Source organism: Gorilla gorilla, chromosome 4 (assembly GCF_029281585.2).
Source record: "Gorilla gorilla gorilla isolate KB3781 chromosome 4, NHGRI_mGorGor1-v2.1_pri, whole genome shotgun sequence".
In the NCBI taxonomy this organism is placed as follows: Eukaryota; Metazoa; Chordata; class Mammalia; order Primates; family Hominidae; genus Gorilla; species Gorilla gorilla.
In genome coordinates this window covers 82,310,099-82,329,394 of record NC_073228.2, presented here as the reverse complement: position 1 = coordinate 82,329,394, position 19,296 = coordinate 82,310,099, and the positions used below count along the sequence as shown (strand labels likewise).

The 19,296-nt window shown below is 48.5% G+C and overlaps 1 protein-coding gene across 1 annotated transcript; it reads right to left on the bottom strand.

Moving 5' to 3' along the window:
• Window positions 1–1,022: 1,022 nt before the first annotated feature.
• MED9 (mediator complex subunit 9) lies at window positions 1,023–17,383 on the bottom strand. Its single transcript, XM_004042182.4, has 2 exons — window positions 17,022–17,383; window positions 1,023–2,990 (listed from the first exon to the last, which is right to left on the bottom strand). Exons 1-2 carry the CDS (start codon window positions 17,243–17,245, stop codon window positions 2,774–2,776), a joined length of 441 nt encoding a protein of 146 aa, XP_004042230.1. The 5' UTR covers window positions 17,246–17,383; the 3' UTR covers window positions 1,023–2,773.
• Window positions 17,384–19,296: the final 1,913 nt, after the last annotated feature.

Genomic DNA, 19,296 nt, shown 5'->3' with positions numbered 1-19,296 from the left:
GAAGAATATAAAGGATTTCAGGGTCCCCCCCCCGGAGATGAACTCTTTCTAGCCATCCACCCGCTTAATTTTCTTTGGGTTCGATGACAAAAGGCCTCATTTTCTGAGAGAATGTTCTGAATTCTTCAGCGTAAAAGCCACTGGAACTGTGCCTAGCCATTTTGTCACCAGACTCAGTGTGGGCCCAGGCAAACTTTCGGACTGTTGGAGGCATCAGTCAGGCCCTGGGGAAAGAGCCTGAGACCCCATCTGGAAACAGGACCATCCTGGCGCCCCCCCCCCCCACCCCCTCACTCCAGGGTGCCACCCTGTCTGGAAACAGCTAACTCCTCAGCCTCTGCTCCCCTCTAGCTCCAGGAAGTGCTCCTGGCCAGGTGTAGAGCCCCATCCCCCCTCAGCCTTGCTGTCTCGTCTCATGGCTAAGGCACCCCGGAACACCAATCTCTCTGCCACTAGTACTGCAAACCTGTTGGTGGGTGACACCTGCCAAGCCTCTAATTCTTCACCCCAGGAAGAGAGAACACCCTCGGCATGGGCTCGCTGTGGGGATTAAGTGTGATGTTTGAAAAGTACTTAGCATAAATGCCGGCCACCCAGTAATCCAAGTAATTGGTGGCTTTGAGAGGACGCTCAGCCCTGTGAGAGACACTCAAAATTGTCCTAGAAGGATTTCAACCCGGCTCCGGTGAGGGCGGCTCCCCACAGGACTGAACCTCCTCGAGTCACCAAAAGGCACCCCCCACCTCCCCACTCCAAAAATAAAAGGCAACTAAGGACAGCCCAAGGACAGCCCAGGGGCCCGTGACAGGCAGGGGCAGGGATGACCCGCCAGGCAAACTGCCCTCGAGGCCAGCCGGGAGAGGAGTTCCTGTTCCACACTGGTTCAGCGGGTGTGTGTGCTGGGGCGGAGGGAGGTGAGGAGCAGAGGTGTGGTTGTGTCTGAAGAGAGTGAGAGAAACATTTTCCTCTCAACTATCTGAGAGCCATCCCACTATGAATTTCTCAGTACAAAAAGCATGATGTCCTGAGACAGCAGAGCATAAGTCCTTTTAATTATGTGTTTGAAAAATGTCACAAGTCAAAAAAGGAACACAAGGCAGGCTCCGGCTCCCTCCACGCCCGTGAGGAGCCCTCGTCCATTCCAGCCTTGCACTCAGAAAGACCCCGGGGGTCTTGTAGTTCCACGTGCTTCATGTTTCGTGGTATCTGTCAGAGACTTAAAACAGGCCCACCCACTACTGTGAAATTTCAAGGAAATAACTGATTCAGTTAAATAACAGTCCCAAGGTAGACCTGGTCTCACAGGTGACCACCCGCTTAAATCCAGAGCCTTCTTTTCTGTCCAAAGCCACTGAAATTTGATCTCCTCCTTCACACATTCCCAGGTCCCCAATATGCCACCCACCTTCTGACAGGTGGCTACAGGTCTACACTAATGGAAGCTCTGCTAAAAACATCTCCACCCAACCCTCCTGCCAACGAGGTCAACTGGCAGGCATCTGCTAAGCCCCTAAACTGGTCAGTGCAGGTTATGCGCCCATTCTGAGACCCAAACAATACTCCAGGACTTCGCACCTCCTCTTCGAGAGGCAACGGAGAGAACTGCTCTTACTTCAATCTGACAGTCAAGGGAGAGCACACAAATAAAACGTCCCACCTGGAAGAAATCAGGGAAGCTGGGGAAATGAGGGCTGTTCATCAACTTTTAAGAGCTCAAACTTGGCTGTGTAACTTTCAGACCTAGCTCATGGTTGGGGACCACCTGAACTGGCCCCCAGGGTTGCCTCTCTCTCAACACAAGGTGCATACTGAACCCTTCTGCAGTGTAGTACACGTAACCCTTCTGCAGTGTAGTACACGTTGCTGCCGCAAGTACGAAGGCCACGAGGGAAAGACCTTTTAACCAGAGCAATGGGAATCTGAAATGCCAGAAGGGGGAAGGTCGGTTCGCCTGAAGACCTCTTCTAGCCTGCGTGGAAAGGACGGCCCCTTGTCAACCCTGGGGAAGCACTGCAGATGTGAAGCGGTTTGGCCACTCTTGGGCACTGACTGAGGGTGACGAACGAGGAAGGGAGCAAGAGCTGAAGGCGAGGAGAGCGCTAGGAGGCAGGGAACCTGGAGCCAGGGGCTGCCTGGCAGGGCTCTAGGCTGACACCCCCACAGCGTAGTTCCCTTCACTGGCTCAAACATAAAAGGAACCAAACTGTTTGGGGAAAAAGGCCACCCTCTGGCCTTTCAAAACATTCTCTCACAATCTATGCCATATGAGTGCAGGCTTAATTCGTCCAGTGAATTCTATGCAAATGTTTCAAGAAGCTGCTGTTAACAGGAACAATGTGTACCTGGTACACACTGATCCTATGGGGGTGGGAGGAGAGAGAGGGAAGGAAGCAAAGAGGAGCCGCCTCCCTTCCTACTGTGCTCTTCAGATCTGTCAGTGGGGCCGGGCGCAGCAGATGGCCCCCTCCCCAGAGGCAGGGGAGAGTCCTCCACCCCCTCTGCAGCCTCCAGGAGCATTCTGACTTCCACCAGCAGGCACTCCAGTTATTATGCATCTAGACATATGGATCTACACGAGGAAGCCCTAGCGCAGCCAAGCTCTGCGCTGGCTCCCGCACAGGCGACGCGCGCGCAGCAGCACAGGAGCCCCGCCCCTGCAGCTTGACGTGCTGAGCTGGGGTCCACAGGAACCACGCCCCAAGGGGTGTTTGGGGATGGTAGTGGGGAGACAGGCCATTGGCTTCCCCCTCTTTCTAAGGAAGTCAGCCTCACTCTACTCCTTGGGGATTTCGAACATGCAGAGGCTCTTGTACTTTTGCAGAAGCTCATTCTTGGTCCTGACTTGCTCCCGGAGGCTCTGCAGCTGCTGCTGCTGCTGTTCGGGGCTCAGGTGGATGCCGGGCATGGTGCTGACGAGCTTGCGCATCTCCTGGAACTTGCTTTTGAGGGCGTTCAGGTCCTGGTGGACCTCCGGGCTGTCCTTGTCCATGCTGTGGGGGAAGAACAGCTGTTAGCATTCACAGCTTGATACACGTCTTGGCGTTCCTGCCCTGCACCCCCTAGAGCTGGCTGTCATTCCTGCCATAGCTTTTAGAACACTTCGTTTTATGTGTCTATCCCCTGACTAGGCTGTCCACCCCCAGAGGGCAGGGACGGGTTCTTTTTTAGGCAGCTGGCACAGAGCTCCCAGGCCTAGCACACTTGCAGATCACACACAGACACTCTTGATCTTCTGTCAAGTCAACTGTCACTGTGAGGTCAAGGACCATGTCTGCCTGGTCACAGGTGTCTCCCTACCCCCGGCCCAGTGTGTAGGTCACTACAGGCACTCAAGAAATGTCCGTGGAAAGAATGAATGCTTGGCAAATAAGCTCATGAACATGTTGGTTCAATGAACAAACCAATACCGATATCAGGTGACAAATGCCAAACAAAACTTGCTGAAATACGACATTTTGTCTAACTGGAGCCATTTCTAGGCCAATCAGGAGGTTTTATCAGTTAGCAAGAGCTAATTTTAGCTGAGGTTTTGATGCTGGCTTGAACCTGTTAACATAAAGACTAATTTCCACAGAGCTGTTCATAAATGTTAGATTAGTTAAAATGGAACTGATTTAAATGTCTCAGCAGACACAGGCTCTCTTCTACCATGGTCATGGACAGTCCTTGTCTTTGAGTCAAGTTCACTTTCAAGGCGGACCGTTCGCTCCATCTCACAGCTATTAGCTGCACAGAGGTCCTACTCAATGAAAAACGAGGCAAGAACAATCTCACTTAAGATCAAAACACAGCCTGGCAGTTGCTCCTGTACATTTTTTGTTTCTTTGAGACAGGGTCTCACTCTGTCGCCCAGACTGGAGGGCAGTGGTGCGATCTCGGCTCACTGCAACCTCCACCTCCCGGGTCCCGGGTCAAGCAATTCTCCTGCCTCAGCCTCCTGAGTAGCTGGGATTACAGGCGCATGCCAACACGCCCAGATAATTTTTGTATTTTTAGTAGAGACAGGGTTTCACCATGTTGGCCAGGCTGGTCTTGAACTCCTGACCTCAGGTGATCCACCTGCCTCGGCCTCCCAAAGTGCTGGGATTACAGGCATGAGCCACCACACCCAGCTTCCTATACATTTTTTAAAAGTTAGTAAGTGGATGAGCTTTTGAAAACAAGTGGTTGAGACCAAAACTAAAAGGCAATTCAGTAAGCTGTTCTGAAAGTAAGCCATTGAGGCATAAGAGGGAAAAACTGTCAATGATCATTAGTTTTTTCAAATAAATGTTCATCCGTAGTGGGAAATTTCAACCCAGATGGTGCTAATTCATGTTTACTATTCATCATTTCTCTGCTTACGCAGGCAGAATATCCATCTTTCCTGGCGATCCATCAGTTACGTCTCACACCTTGCAAATCAGATGGCCACCATGGCCAGCTCAGTATTTACCAACAGCTCTAAACTCAGAGAGAGGGTGTGGAGAATCAATCACTTCTTCCAGGAAATGAGAGGCCAGGAAATGATGCCCTCAACTGAGAGACACCATTAACAGTATACCTTATCGCAGATCCTAGAGAGGATGAACTGGTATTCATGAGAACTAAAAATCCTTTGGAAGGAAGCAAATAGGGAACGTCTTTTATTTTAATTCTTTGAAGTCTCAGCTCTGATCCACAAATGTGGACAGAAACCATCTGCACTTCTGAAATCCTTGTACTCGGATGGCATGCGTGTTAACATACTGTTATGAATTTAAGTCCCAAGGAAGTTTTAAAATTAAAATATAGTTTTTAAAAAAACCGACTCACATCACATGAGTCTCAAAGGACATGGTAAAACAAACAAAAAAGTACTTAAAATAGAAATTTGGATGACAGATAATCCCATTCTTGAAGCAAACATAACCTGGCCCAAAAGAAAATTTAGTTCTGAAAGTTGAAAGTGGGTCATGTTTAAGATGCTCATCTCTGAAAACCCCCAAATAGCAAGGGTTGCCTGTTCTTTGGTGAACTTTCAGGAAAGGAGACAGTCTTCAGATAATAAAAAAGGAGCTGTAAGACAAGCCGCCTGGAGGGCAGCTGAGCCAAAAGGGACCATGCAGCCCACAGGGAGGCCCCTCTGCAAGCCCAACTGCCCTAGTTGGTGGAGGTAAATAGCACAGAACTCCTGGAGTGAAGAGAACATGCTATTCAGAAGTGGGCACCTGCTAAGCCAGGATGACTGTGAAATATTCAAGCCAAAAGAAAAGGGACAGGCCCAAATACCGAGCGAATAAAAGCGGAAAGCTCTAAGTGGGCCTGCCTTTGTGTTCAAGGTTAGTCATCGGCCAACTATAGAAGGAATGAAAAAAGCCACTAGGACTAGGTCAAGGAGGATGAACATCGTACAAACAAGGCAAGGTCAGAGCACTTTGGTCCCAACTACTGTGGTACTGTGGTTTCTTTTTTTCTTTCTTTTTTTTTTTTTGAGACAGAGTTTTACTCTTGTTGCCCAGGCTGGAGTGCAATGGTGCGATCTTGGCTCACTGCAACCTCCGCCTCCCGGGTTCAAGTGATTCTCCTGCCTCGGCCTCCTGAGTAGCTGGGATTACAGGCATGCGCTACCACGCCCGGCTAATTTTGTATTTTTAGTAGAGATGGTGTCTCTCCATGTTGGCCAGGCTGGTCTCGAACTCCCAACCTCAGGTGATCCGCCCACCTCAACCTCCCAAAGTGCTGGGATTACAGGCGTAAGCCACCGCGACCAGCCCCCTACTATGGTTTTTTTAAAGAGTCGACAAAAATACTACCACCAGGGGTGATCCTCTGAGCATCCTTCCCACGTCTGACAGACAGTTGTATCCGTGTCACCAGACTCAAAGGCAAACATCACAGGGTTTTAGGCAGGTGTCTGAGAATCATGCCCTGATTTTCTTTGTTCTTCTTTTTAGCATGGATGCTTTAGTACAGATGCAAACTGGCCAATAACTGTGCTAGAACCACTGACACAGACTTCCTCCCAAATCTGAGAGTCATTTCTTTTGACCTTTTGGTGGCATCTGACTGAGTTTCCCATTTCTTCTTCCTCACAACTTCCATGCACACTCCACTCTGTCCCAGCTGCCTTGCCCTCAGACCAGCCCTTACCAGTCCACTCCTCTGCCCACAGGCTCTCCTCGCACCGTACTAACTCCAGTGGCTTTCATTTTTCTAAGATCACTTTTTAAAAAAATGACAGTAATAGGTACTTGAGGGAAAAAATTCAAAAATGAGACAACCGAGGCTTAGAAAAGGGAAATCTCATTAACCCCTTGTTCCAGAGATAACCTCTGCTAACATGTGGTGTCCACTGTTTCAGCTGGCTTTGAAATGTACAACAGCATACAAAACACACAAACTTTTCATATTTGTTCTGACAGAAATGTGACCATCCATAGTTCTCATTCTTGCTTTTTCTACTTAACAAGGCACCTCAGATGTCCTTCCATGTTAACACATATACAATTACACAGCGAAATTACCCTGGCTATTCATGGGTGGTTGTACTATACTAGAATGACAGTGAACATCTTGTACTTATACCCTTATGTACTTGTGTGTCCGGAATTGGTGGGTTCTTGGTCTCACTGACTTCAAGAATGAGGCCACGGACCCTCGCAGTGAGTGTTACAGCTCTTAAGGTGGCGCGTCTGAAGTCTGTCCCTTCTGATGTTCAGATGTGTTCGGAGTTTCTTCCTTCTGGTGGGTTCGTGGTCTCGCTGGCTCAGGAGGGAAGCTGCAGTGTGCGTTACAGCTCTTAAGGCAGCGTGTCTGGAGTTGTTCGTTCCTCCCGGTGGGCTCGTGGTCTCGCTGGGCTCAGGAGTGAAGCTGCAGATCTTCGCGGTGAGTGTTACAGCTCATAAAAGCAGTGTGGACCCAAAGAGTGGGCAGTAGCAAGATTTACTGCAAAGAGTGAAAGAACAAAGCTTCCACAGTGTGGAAGGGGACCCAAGCGGGTTGCCACTGCTGGCTCCGGCAGCCTACTTTTATTGTCTTATCTGGCCCCACCCACATCCTGCTGATTGGTAGAGCCGAGTGGCCTGTTTTGTCAGGGCGCTGATTGGTGCATTTACAATCCCTGAGCTAGATACAAAGGTTCTCCACGTCCCCATCAGATTAGTTAGATACAGAGTTTCGACACACAGGTTCTCCAAGGCCCCACCAGCGTGGCTAGATACAGAGTGTCGATTGGTGCATTCACAAACCTTGAGCTAAACACAGGGTGCTGATTGGTGTGTTTACAAACCTTGAGCTAGATACAGAGTGCCGATTGGTGTATTTACAATCCCTGAGCTAGACATAAAGGTTCTCCACGTCCCCACCAGAGCAGCTAGATACAGAGTGTAGATTGGTGCACTCACAAACCTTGAGCTAAACACAGGGTGCTGACTGGTGTATTTACAATCCCTGAGCTAGACATAAAGACTCTCCACGTCCCCACCAGATTCAGGAGCCCCGCTGGCTTCACCTAGTGGATCCCGCACCGGGGCTGCAGGTGGAGCTGCCTGCCAGTCCTGCGCGTGCGCTTGCTTTCCTCAGCCCTTGGGTGGTCGATGGGACTGGGCGCCCTGGAGCAGGGGGTGGTGCTCGTCAGGGAGGCTGGGGCCGCACAGGAGCCCATGGAGTGGGTGGGAGGCTCAGGCATGGCGGGCTGCAGGTCCCCAGCCCTGCCGCCTGGGAAGGCAGCTAAGGCCCGGCGAGAAATCGAGCATAGCGCCGGTGGGCTGGCACTGCTGGGGGACCCAGTACACCCTCCGCAGCTGCTGGCCCGGGTGCTAAGTCCCTCACTGCCCGGGGCCAGCAGAGCTGGCCGGCTGCTCCGAGTGCGGGGCTCGCCAAGCCCACGCCCAGCCGCAACTCCAGCTGGCCTGCAAGCCCCGCATACAGCCCTGGTTCCCGCTCGCACCTCTCCCTCCACACCTCCCTGCAAGCTGAGGGAGCGGGCTCCAGCCTTGGCCAGCCCAGAAAGGGGCTCCCACAATGCAGTGGTGGGCTGAAGGGCTCCTCAAGTGCTGCCAAAGTGGGAGCCCAGGCAGAGGAGGTGCCGAGAGCAAGTGAGGGCTCTGAGGACTGCCAGCACGCTGTCACCTCTCACTTGTGCAAGTATTTTGGTAAGATCATTTTCTAAAAGTAGGGATTCTGGGTCAAAGGTTATATATATTTAAATTTTTGACAGATATTACCAAAATGCCCTCCAAAAAAAAACTGTACTGATGTAGATTATCTGTAGCCACGGAGGACACACTTCTCCCTCCCGCCCTGGATGATACTGGCTACTACTTACCTATCAACTGTGTTTCTCTGCTCCAGTTCTGCCAAGACCTATGAGGCCTTCCGGAGAGGGAGGCCTTGAACTCACACCCTTGCTTTCATCTGCTAACAGCATTACATGTAAAAAATATTCTTTTTAGCAAAGAGTGACAAAAGGTGCTGCTGCTAAACGGAGTATGAAAATCACTGCACTACAAAATGCCCAGAACGTGTTCATCCACTCCCGAACCCTTGACACGGGGACCACCTCCCCAGTCAGCCTTCCTTCCTGTACCTGAGTTTCCTCCCTCCACAGTTACCAAGTCGTTCCTGCCTGGAGTCTGGCAGATGGCAAATATCCAGCATAGACTTGCTGTCAGCAGGGGACGGGGGGAGGGTGCAGTCCCACCTACACACTCTACTGGCCGCGCTAGGACCCCCAGGCTTGCACCTGTGTGCCCCCTTCTCCCAGCCACCATCCTGCCAGCTCCATCTCCTCTAGACCAGCCACCTCCCATTGCCACTGCCTTCCTGTGGACCCAGGTCCTCCCCTCTTCTGAAACACTTCTGCCCCACCTACCTTTAGAAACCCAAGTCTGAGCAGGTCACTATGCTGCTTAAAAATCCCAGATGGCGGCCGGGTGCGGTGGCTCACGCCTGTAATCCCAGCACTTTGGGAGGCTGAAGTGAGCAGATCACTTGAGGCCAGCCCCGTCTCTACTAAAAATACAAAAAAAATTTTTTTTTGTATTTTTACAAAGGCGTGGTGGCGTGTGCCTGTAGACAGAGACGAAACCCTGTCTCTACTAAAAATACAATTTTTTTTTTTTTTTTTTTTTTTTTTTACAAAGGCATGGTGGGGTGTGCCTGTAGTCCCAGCTACCTGGGGGGCTGAGGCACGGAAATCAAGTGATTCAAGTGAACCTGGGAGCCAGAGGTTGCAGTGAGCCAAGACACGCCACTGTACTCCAGCCTGGGCGACAGAGTGAGACTCCATTTCAAAAATAAAAAATAAAATAAAATAATTCCAGATGGCCTCCTACCCACAGACAACACCTTTCAGGCAAATTCAAACTGTGAAGGAGACCCCCCCAGTGCCACCACAAGTGCTTCCAGCCTTCCTAGGCAAAGCTTCCCACCCTTCCCAGGACCCATGTAAATGCTTGCCTGGCATTTCTCACGCCCACTAAGGAAGTGCTGACTCACAAAGGCCTGCCTTCGTGGGGCTTGCCTTCTGCTGGGGCCCACCTTCTGGTTATAAGTCATACTGAGTGGATGGAAGTGACATGGCAGAGGAGTGAAGAGGCTTTTAGGCAGACTGGAAACACCTCATCCGAGCAGTCTATGAACACCCCCTATCTGTGGCTGCTCATCCTGCTCCCTGGGGTGTGGCTGAGGGAGAAGAAAGTGAACGGCAGAGGCCTGCAGTAACTGCGTGCGGACTATCCCCGGGAAGCCAGTATGGGAACTTAGCGGGGGCCGCTTCCTGCACAACCCGGGAACGGGTCTCAGCTGGCATGGAAGGCCAGGGCAGATTAAAATAGATACTTGAGTGGGAAGAAGACAGTCAATAACACCCTGTTCCCACAAAAGAGGTCTGGCTGGGGCTCTGAGGTCTTGCTGACCTGCTGAAGCGGCCAGGCCAAGCTGGAGGGGCCAGACAGCATGCTCATCACTTGAGCCCCATCTGTGGTGGCAAGGACGGCTCCCCTCTACCTACCTAGCAGCCTTAGACCTTGTAAAGAATTAAAACATTGAATTTAAAAAATGTTTTTAAAGTACCCAACGTCGACAGATTACTCTTACAAAGTGAGCCAAAACCATCACGCAAGGCAGCAACAACTGTAATTCAGAAGGCCTAGGCTGAGCTACTTCATTCCAAACTCAGATTCAATTTGTTAAGTTTGAAGGAAAAAATAATAATTTTCCCCAATCTAACAGACCCCATTTCATTACTCCTTTATGATGCATTTTTAAAATGTAGCATCTATATATATCAAGAAAGTCTCAAAGTTGGGATTTATAGTATTTCCTATAGGCATGAAAATGGGATTTCTTTTCCCTTTCCTCATTCTTTTTTTTTTTTTTTTGAGATGGAGTCTCGCTCTGTCACCAGGCTGGAGTGCAATGGTGTGATCATGGCTCACTGCAACCTCCGCCTCCTGGGTTCAAGCAATTCTCCTGCCTCAGCCTCCGTAGTAGCTGGGATTACAGGTGTGCACCACCACATCCAGCTAATTTTTGTATTTTTAGTAGAGACGGGGTTTCACCATGTTGGCCAGGATGGTCTCGATCTCCTGACCTTGTGATCCGCCCGCCTCGGCCTCCCAAAGTGCTGGGATTACAGGTGTGAGCCACTGTGCCCAGCCTTCCTTTCCTCATTCTTTAAAAATAACATAAATGTGTAGTTTAATTTTTCATTCAACTGCGGGAAAGACACTAGAAGAGATGAAAGTGCTATGGGTTCCAACTCCAAGCAGGGCTGTCCCAGCCAGAGCACTCCCAGAACCAGGTGGGTCCCTGGGGGTACAGGAGAGGCTCTGGTTCACAGGGCTCTGTGCAGCATTTCTGTGGGCACTTCTAGTGGAGGGGCTGGAGGGTCTGCCAGCCTGGAGGACTCCCAACAGCACCTGCAGCAAGAGGACCCTCTGTGGGCTTTGTGTTGGGTTATTCAGGCAGACAATCTGAAAATGGTCTGCAGAGATCCCTGAGTAAAGGCCTAAGTTTGGGCTCAATTTGAGAAGAACGGAAAACAAAGAAAAATTAGCCAAATAACATTCACAAGATAAAATAAGCATAAAGGCAAAGAGACTAATTAAATGCTCATTATAATACTCAAAAGCGAGGCTCAACGACCTGGCCAATGAGTAGTATCAACAGGCTTGGAAGTAAAGAAGCAGATTAAAGACGAAATGTTCCACTAACCAAAAGCATCATGATCTAGCATCAGGCAGGCTGCTAGAAAACTCCACGGGAAAGGAAGGGCCAGGGAAATACTGACAAGAAAGAGGAAGGGTGAAAAATTAACCTTAAAAGATAATTAAATGTACCATGAAGATTTAAGAACTAAAATAGTTTGGTGCTGGAGAAGGAGAGAGTGTCCATAAATAGATCAGAAAACATGTGGGAATTCAGTGCATGGTAAAGGTGGCACTGCAAGCAGGGAAAATAACAAATATTCAAAAACAGCAGTGGGAAGATGTGGCTAACCGGGGCCCCCTTATTCTTCCCACCAAAATAAATTCCAGGAGCCTCAAAGAATTACAAGTAAAAAATGGAACCATGAAAGTTCTAGAAAAAAGAGATCAATACCTATAATTTTAGAGTGGGAAGGCCTTTCTAAGTAGGACCAAAACTCAGAAGCCATAAGGGAAAGGCTTAACAAATCTGACTACATGAAATTACATGCATCTGAATGAAAAACAAATAGAAAAACCATGACTATGAACAAAGTCAAAAGAAAAGCAACAACCTGGGGGAAGTATTTACAGTACATTTGACACACATTATTTCCTTTCTGTACATAAAAAAATCTAACAGAGAAATGGGCAGTTTATAGGGAAAAATAAAAGTGACATATAAAATCGCCTATGAAGGGATGCTTTACCTAACTTAATGAAAGATCAATATATCATTTCTGACCTATGAGATTTGCCAAAGTTAAAAGTTTAATGGTGATGGCAGGTGATGGGGAAAGACACAAAAACTGTTGGTGGAAGCATAGATCAGGGCATTCTTTCTGAATTTGCTCATAGTGACCCAAACAGTAGATTCACATATCCCATTGCTAGAAATTTACCCCCACAGAGACTACCAAGAGTTCACCAAGATAGCATGGGCAAAGATGCTTGCTGCAGTGCTGATTCCAACAGCAAAATGCAGAAACAATGACGGTGTCCTTAAGCAAGAAACTGTTTACATAAACGACAGCATGTTCATAAAGTGGAATATTACACAGCTTTGCAAGGGAGCTGGGAGGAGTGAAGGGAGAGGCCCTGTTTCCATTTCATATCCATGGGTACTTGTAGAATCCGTCTACAACTTTAATTTTTGTTTAATGCTTTCTGGGTGGCAGATTTATAGGCCATTTTAGGTTAACTGAAGCAGTCTAGTCTACAAGGACTGAATTTTGGAAAAGAGTTAGCTAAAAAGACATAGTGCTCTAAATTTAGCATAACTATCACTATAAAAAATGTTTGTACCCTATGCTCCAGCAATTCTACTGCTGGGATTTATCTGATCATAAACTTACTCCTACACAAAGATGCTAACCCCAGCACTGTGCTGGTAATAGCAAGAATAAGAAAAACACCTAGAAGACCATCAACAGAAAACCAGTTCCATCAGTTATGCTGCATCCACAAGATGCAACTTTCTGCAGCTGCCTTAATGAGGTAGATCTTTATGTGCAGTATGGAAAGGTGGCCAAAAGAGACTAATCAGTGAAAAAAGTCAAGTACGATGTGATCTCAATTTGTATAAATTTTTGAAATGACATTCATATGTAATTCCCAGAAGGAACTTAGGAAAGTATTAACAGCAGTTACTACAGGTGAGGGGACTTGGGGGAAGGAACACATTTTCCATTTTACGTTTCTCTGTACTTCTAAACTTGCAGTTGTTACTTTTATTAAATAATTTTTCAAAAACTCTGAATTCTTTATGAGAACAAGAAAGGCTAAATTCACTACTTCAGGTTTTACCTCCTTACTCACCCCTGTGCAAGAAGTAAACAAAGAATAAAAGGATCATTGGGGAAAATATAGGAAAGGAAGGGACCCAGGGCCAGAGAGCACCACCTGGGTGAACCGGACATGGTCCCAGCCCTCATCTCCACCCGCCAGCACTGTGTCTTGACTGGCTTCCAGCCTGACAGTTTCACTAGCTCTCCATCCCTCAGAAGACACCTGCACTCTGTTTCCTGGCTCTTCCCTCCTCCCCAGCCACCTCTTCCTGCCTTGGATGTATGCTCAACACCACCAAGCTAGAAGCTGACTCCCATGAGTAGATGCTATTTCTTGGCTTCGTGTCCTTACATGTTTTTCCTACACCAACATTCCTCCTGCCTCCCTTTCCTAATTGAAGACTCATTGTTGGCATCACTCTTACCAAGCCTTCTGACTCCCCCAGGCTTCACGAGGTCTCCTCTCCCTTCCTCCTCTGCCCTTATTCCTCCCTCATTTGCCTATAAACTCAAAGACATGCCTATACTGAAGGTTTGCAGGTTGGATCCTAGCCTCTTCTCATGTTTACAGCTGCAGAACCACTCCATTCCTTTGTGGCTACTGTTTCCTCCAAGTGCCTTTTTCTGCTCTTCTGTCTTGTCTTTCTCTTTTTTCCTCTCTCTCTGTCTCTTCTCTTTCTCTCTTTCTTTCTTCTTTGAGACAGAGTCTATGTCACCCAGGCTGAAGTGTAGCAGTGCGATCATGGCTCACCATAGCCTCAGCTCCCTGGGTTCAAGCTATCCTCCCATCTCAGCCTGCCCAAGTGCTGGGCTTGCAGACAGACATGAGGCACCACGCCTGACCCGTGTCTTTCTTACCAGGGGGCTTCTTCCTATGCTTAGTGACCTTGGCCATCCACTCATATATTTAAGAATAAAACACTAAAAGGCTTAGTGGAAGCTCTGCAAATGAGTGATGCTTGTTCATTTTCTCAGAATTAATTGACTAGGCTTTTTTTTTTTTTTTCAATGTCTTTTCTCTTAATTGGTCACGCACCATAGAGAGGGCACTTCCACTCTCTTTGGCTGCCAATCTAGAAGCCAGGTGGGGGAAGGCTCGGGTGGTGTCTCTCTTCAGACTGTGAACTTTCTCTTAATCCCTCTTTTCAGTATGGCTTCCCCTACCTACCCCTGCAGGGTGCCTGGTGTCCCACAGTCAAGGTACTCTCTGGCTTATTCCTTCCTAAGAATAAATCTCGGGAGAGTAACCTTTTAACCATCTGCCAAGTTGGAAGAAGGGTAGTCACCCGGCCGCTTGGAGGGGATGGGAGGTGGGACAGGACTGTGGGGACCTGCTTCTTAAACAGACTTCCAAGTAATCTTCCTGTTCTTAGACCCACCTTCACCCCTATTTCCAGGGGGTCCTTGCACTAGAGTTCCTGAGATCTGGGGATAGGCCATGGTTAACAAACCAGGTGCTTAGGAGTTGGTAGATGAATTAGCCCTGGTCATCCACTTTGTGGCAGTCATCTCCTGTCCTATTCTTTTTGGTTTTATGCTTTTTATTTTTGACACAGGGTCTCATTTTGTCACCCATGCTAGAATGCAGTGGCATGATCTGGGTTCAAGTGATCCTCCCACTTCAGCCTCCCAAGTAGCCAGGACTGCAGGCACACACCACCATGCCTGGCTAATTTTTTTTGTATTTTTTTGTAGGGACGGGGTTTGCCATGTTGCCCAGGCTGGTGTTGAACTCCCAGGCTCAAGCGACCGGCTCGCCTCAGCCTCCTAAAGTGTTGGGATTACAGGCATGAACCACCGTGTCTGAAGGTTTTATGCTTTTTTTTTTTTTTTAAACTCCCTTCTCTGTCCTTTTAGACGGAACAGAGACAAGCACATGTGATCAACCCACTATGTTTCACAGGTACACTCCTGAGTACATCTCCCAACAATCCTATGACATAAGCATTCCCATTTCACAAGAGAAAAACAGGCTCAGAGAAGCTAAGCTACTTGCCAAGGTCACCCAGTCAGCACATTATAGAGCTATTACATAATCTGAACCTCTCTTTTGAGGTCCACTATGGACATATTAGAGATAAGATTATGGCCTAGAAAGGTTAGGCATTTATATCAAGATTAGAAGGCAAGAAAATGTCAGTACACAGATTTGAACACAGGGCTGTCTAACTTCAAAGCCTGTTCTCTCTAGTATAACTTACTACTACATCTTTTAAGGCCAACCCAACCCAGCTGCTCTACCAGGGCTCAAGAATATACTCTTGGGGAGTTCAAGAGCTGTCCTTGTGAATGTGTACATTTTGTGTTTTCATTTTTCCACATTTTTCTTAAAACCAGTAAACTAGGGTTAATCAGAATAAACCCTTTATGATCCAGCACTGCCCTAGGATTACAGGGGCTCCATATGTATTTCTGTCTGTGATCATTATCACAGGCTCACGAAAACGGAATAGGCTGCCTTATCCTATAAGCATTACTTTTTTATTTTTATTTTTTGAGGCAGAGTCTTGCTCTTGTTGCCCAGGCTGGAGTGCAATGGCATGATCTCGGCTCACTGCAACCTCCACCTCCCGGGTTCAAGTGATTCTCCTGCCTCAGACTCCTGAGTAGCTGGGATTACGGGCACCCGCCATCACACTCGGCTAATTTTTGTGTTTTTAGTAGAGATGGGGTTTTGCCATGTCGACGAGGCTGGTCTCAAACTCTGACCTCGTGATCCGCCCGCCTTGGCCTCCCAAAGTGCTGGGATTACAGGCATGAGACACCACGCCTGGCCCCTATAAACAGTATTTAAACACCAAGTGAAGCCAAATGAAGCCAGGGTCTAATGTGAGAACAAAGCCTTTGTAGTTATTTGAAAAGTGGCAGAAGAGCATCAGGTCATCCCACAGCAAGTGAATCTAGTTTGCTTAAACTCAAAAGTGCGTGGGCCACTAACAGTCAAGACCTTCACGTTGTAACAATTCCATTTCAGTAAAACAGTGAAGAGCACATTCATGTTCACCTGAATGTTACTGGAATCGTAATTTTCTTTTAATTTACTTTGTTTTGGTCTTTAATGGTTGAGTAAGAGTTACAAGCCTAGGGATTTACACCTAGTATCACGTGGATATACAGTGAAGTAACATAATGAAAATAATTTACAGCCTGGGCAACATGGTGAAACTCCATCTCTACAAAAAATAGAAAAATTCGCTGGGTGCCGTGGCTCATGCCTGTGGTTCCGGTTACTTGGGAGGATGAGGTGGGAGGATGGCTTGAGGCCAGGAGGTTGAGGCTGCAGTGAGCCGAGATCACGCCACTGTACTCCAGTCTGGGTGACAGAGCGAGACCCTCTCTCAAAAAAAATAATAATTTAGGCAAACATAAGGATCAGTGAGACTTTCGTGTTTTTGTTTTTGGTTTTTCCTCTACAGAGTCACTTTGAAAACTCAGGCTACCCTGAAGGCTGGCCAAAAGGATGACAACAATTATTTCCTTTGGTACTGTTAGAACAAAGTCAGTACAAGTGGGTCTAATCATCTGAGGCAACTTCTGTGTTTCTGCTTAGTCTAATGTTTCCCATCGCCACCGCTCCCGTCTCAATCTTTTTGAATTGTGGGTTATTCCCAATCATGTCTTTTTTTCCTTCTATCTGGTGAAACCTTTGGGGGTGAAAAGTTGGCCCCTTTTACTGCGTCCATCCCGTAGCACTTGGCACAGGGAAGATGATGCTTATCTGTTGAGTCTGCTGAACTAAAGTGAGTATTACCAACATTAAAGGTGAGAAAACTGAGGCTTAAAGAGATTTAATTTGCTCAAGATCGCTGGGATGAACATTTGAGCCGCTGGACAAGAGTCTGCATTTAGTCTCTAAGCTGGCTTCATTCTTAAGGATATCGCACCTCTCGAGGCTCAAATCGTTTGCTTAACTCATGGAATGTCTCTGTGGTCTTGGGAAAGGCCTCTTCCCGCTCTGGGTCTGAGCTTCCCCATCTGTGAAACGGGGGCGTGCCCCAGAGCGCCAAAGCCTCTTGCAGCTCTGAAACGGCTGAGAGGAGAAGCTGGAGGGAGTATGGGGCCTGGTCCTCTCCTAGGTTCTTACCATTTGATGATGTTGTGAACCAAAGGTAAAAAGGAGTAGTTCTCTTCCTCCCTCGCGCGGGCAGGTGACTGAGGCCGTGGCGCCGGCGACTGCTGCGGTTGAGGCGCAGGGACCGGCGGCGGCTGAGGAGGCGGCAGCGGCTTGGTGTCAGGCAGCGGCTGGTCGGACGTTGGCGGCAATACATCCTCCGCCTGTCGCCCGGCTGCCACCCCAGCAGAGGCCATGGCTCCGGGGGTAGGTTAGCCAGAGGTCGGGTCGCCAAAAGCGTCGCGCACTCTACACGTCACCATCGCGCGCCCTGCAGGGGCGGGGTATGGAGGAAGACTCTGAGCGTGCGCACTGGGCAGTCGGCGGGAAAAGGCGCGGAGGCGGGGGTGGGGAGGCTGTTGCTAGGCAACGGGCCGTGGGTGGGTCTGGGGTGCCTGGATTTGGATTGTGAGTCAAGATTGCTAAATTATTAAATAGTGAGAAATAGGGGTTTATTTCAGAAATAACAATTTTTTTTTTGAGACAGAATTTCGCTCTTGTTGCCCAGGCTGGAGTGCAGTGGCGCGATCTCGGCTCACCGCAACCTCCGCCTCCCGGGTTCAAGCGATTCTCCTGCCTCAGCCTCCCTAGTAGCTGGGATTACAGGTATGCACCACCACGCCCGGCTAATTTTGTATTTTTAGTAGAGACGGGGTTTCTCCATGTTGATCAGGCTGGTCTCGAACTCCCCACCTCAGGTGATCCGCCCGTCTCGGCCTCCCAAAGTGCTGGGATTACAGGCGTGAGCCACTGCACCCGGCCAGAAATAACAATCTTCTTATTCCTATTCACACAATGAAGAGGGCCCCAAAGCCACAAACACAGGAAGCCTTGAGATTAGCAAGGCACAGCCTGGCCCAGTGCACCCAAGTCTGGAGAGGAGCCACTGGACCTGTGGGAGGCGTAGACAGCACTTACCTGCTGGGTGAGGCACCAAACCCGGCCCAGCCCACAGTGCAAGACATCGAGACCTCGAGCTTAGCCCTAAGGACGCAGAGGCAAAGGGATTGCGGTCCCTTCAATGCTGCATGGTTGCTTAGAGAGAGTCTAATAATTCAACTCAACACACATTTAGTATGCACCTGCTGGATGGCCACCTGTATGAGTGGTTGCACGCAGGCTGTCCTTGCTTTCAATACAAGGTAGAGGGGATTGGTGCCAGGAATAAATATCATATCCTGGAAGAACGACAAGGTCAGGTACTCTCCATACCTTCGGGCCAGTTCCCCAAGCCCCTAGGTCCCAGTTTCCTCACCCCTAAAATCATATTTAGTTCAGAGTCATGGCACAGCCTAAACTGCATTCTAACTTCACATGCGTGGCTGACCCCTAAAGGTCTTGTTGGCATGAGGACTCCCTAGGATCATAGGCCAAAGATGGGTTTATGGTTATGCTTCTCAAAACAAGTTTGATATGAGGGCTGTGTAGTAATTTTCCGGGCAATGGGGACACCCACCCCAAGCTTAGCTAGTGAGTAGAAGACATGAGTGGGGAAAGCTGTCAACTGGTGAGCCCATTCTGCTGTAATCCACCATCATGGGCAGTACAGAGAGGTGAGGAGGTCCACATCCACATAGCATGATGAACAGGAGCCTTAAGAGCAAGGTGGCCAGGGAAAGGATCAATGCTGATATTTTCAGGCACATTGGGAGGGCTGTGCCGAGGCAGATCCTTGGGGAGTAGGACCATAGACGGAAGTGCTGTTGGAGGGTGCGCTGTACAGGTTCTGTAGTAAAGGGCCTCAGCACAGCTCTCTGCAGCAAGAGCTGCCCACAGTGCCCCAGAGAGAGAGCAAAGGGAGGGAGTGGGTTGCAGAGTTTTCTTCCTTCTAACCGTTGACCTCTCCAACTAAGGGAAAGTTCAAGAGTTCTGGTTGAGCATGGAGGAGAAAAAGGCCAGATGTGCTTGAAGAGACTGTATACCCTTGGAGTCATCTGGGGAAAGATGATATAGTAATAGTAATAATAATAGTAATTACCACAACTACCATGGAATAAAAGTAGATACAGGGAACAGAGTTACAGTCACTGTCTCAATCCACAAACAGAGGTCTAGAAGATGGATGTCAGGATCCCCATTTTCTAGATGAGAAAACCAAGACTTACAATGGTTAAGATCCCAGCCTAAGGGTCAACGCAGTTGCTGATGCCAAGTCTATGATCTTAACCAACACTAAAGAGACTTCGGATCCCTACCAGTTCTGTAAATTTATGATTCAAAATGTTAAAGTGGGTTTGAATTCAGAATT

Coding starts and splice junctions, on each gene's coding strand:
- MED9 (XM_004042182.4), bottom strand. CDS start 17,245: ATGGCCTCTGCTGGGGTGGCAGCCGGGCGACAGGCGGAGGATGTATTG. Junction 2,991..17,021: donor GTTCACAACATCATCAAATG/GTAAGAACCTAG, acceptor CTTCCCCCACAG/CATGGACAAGGACAGCCCGG.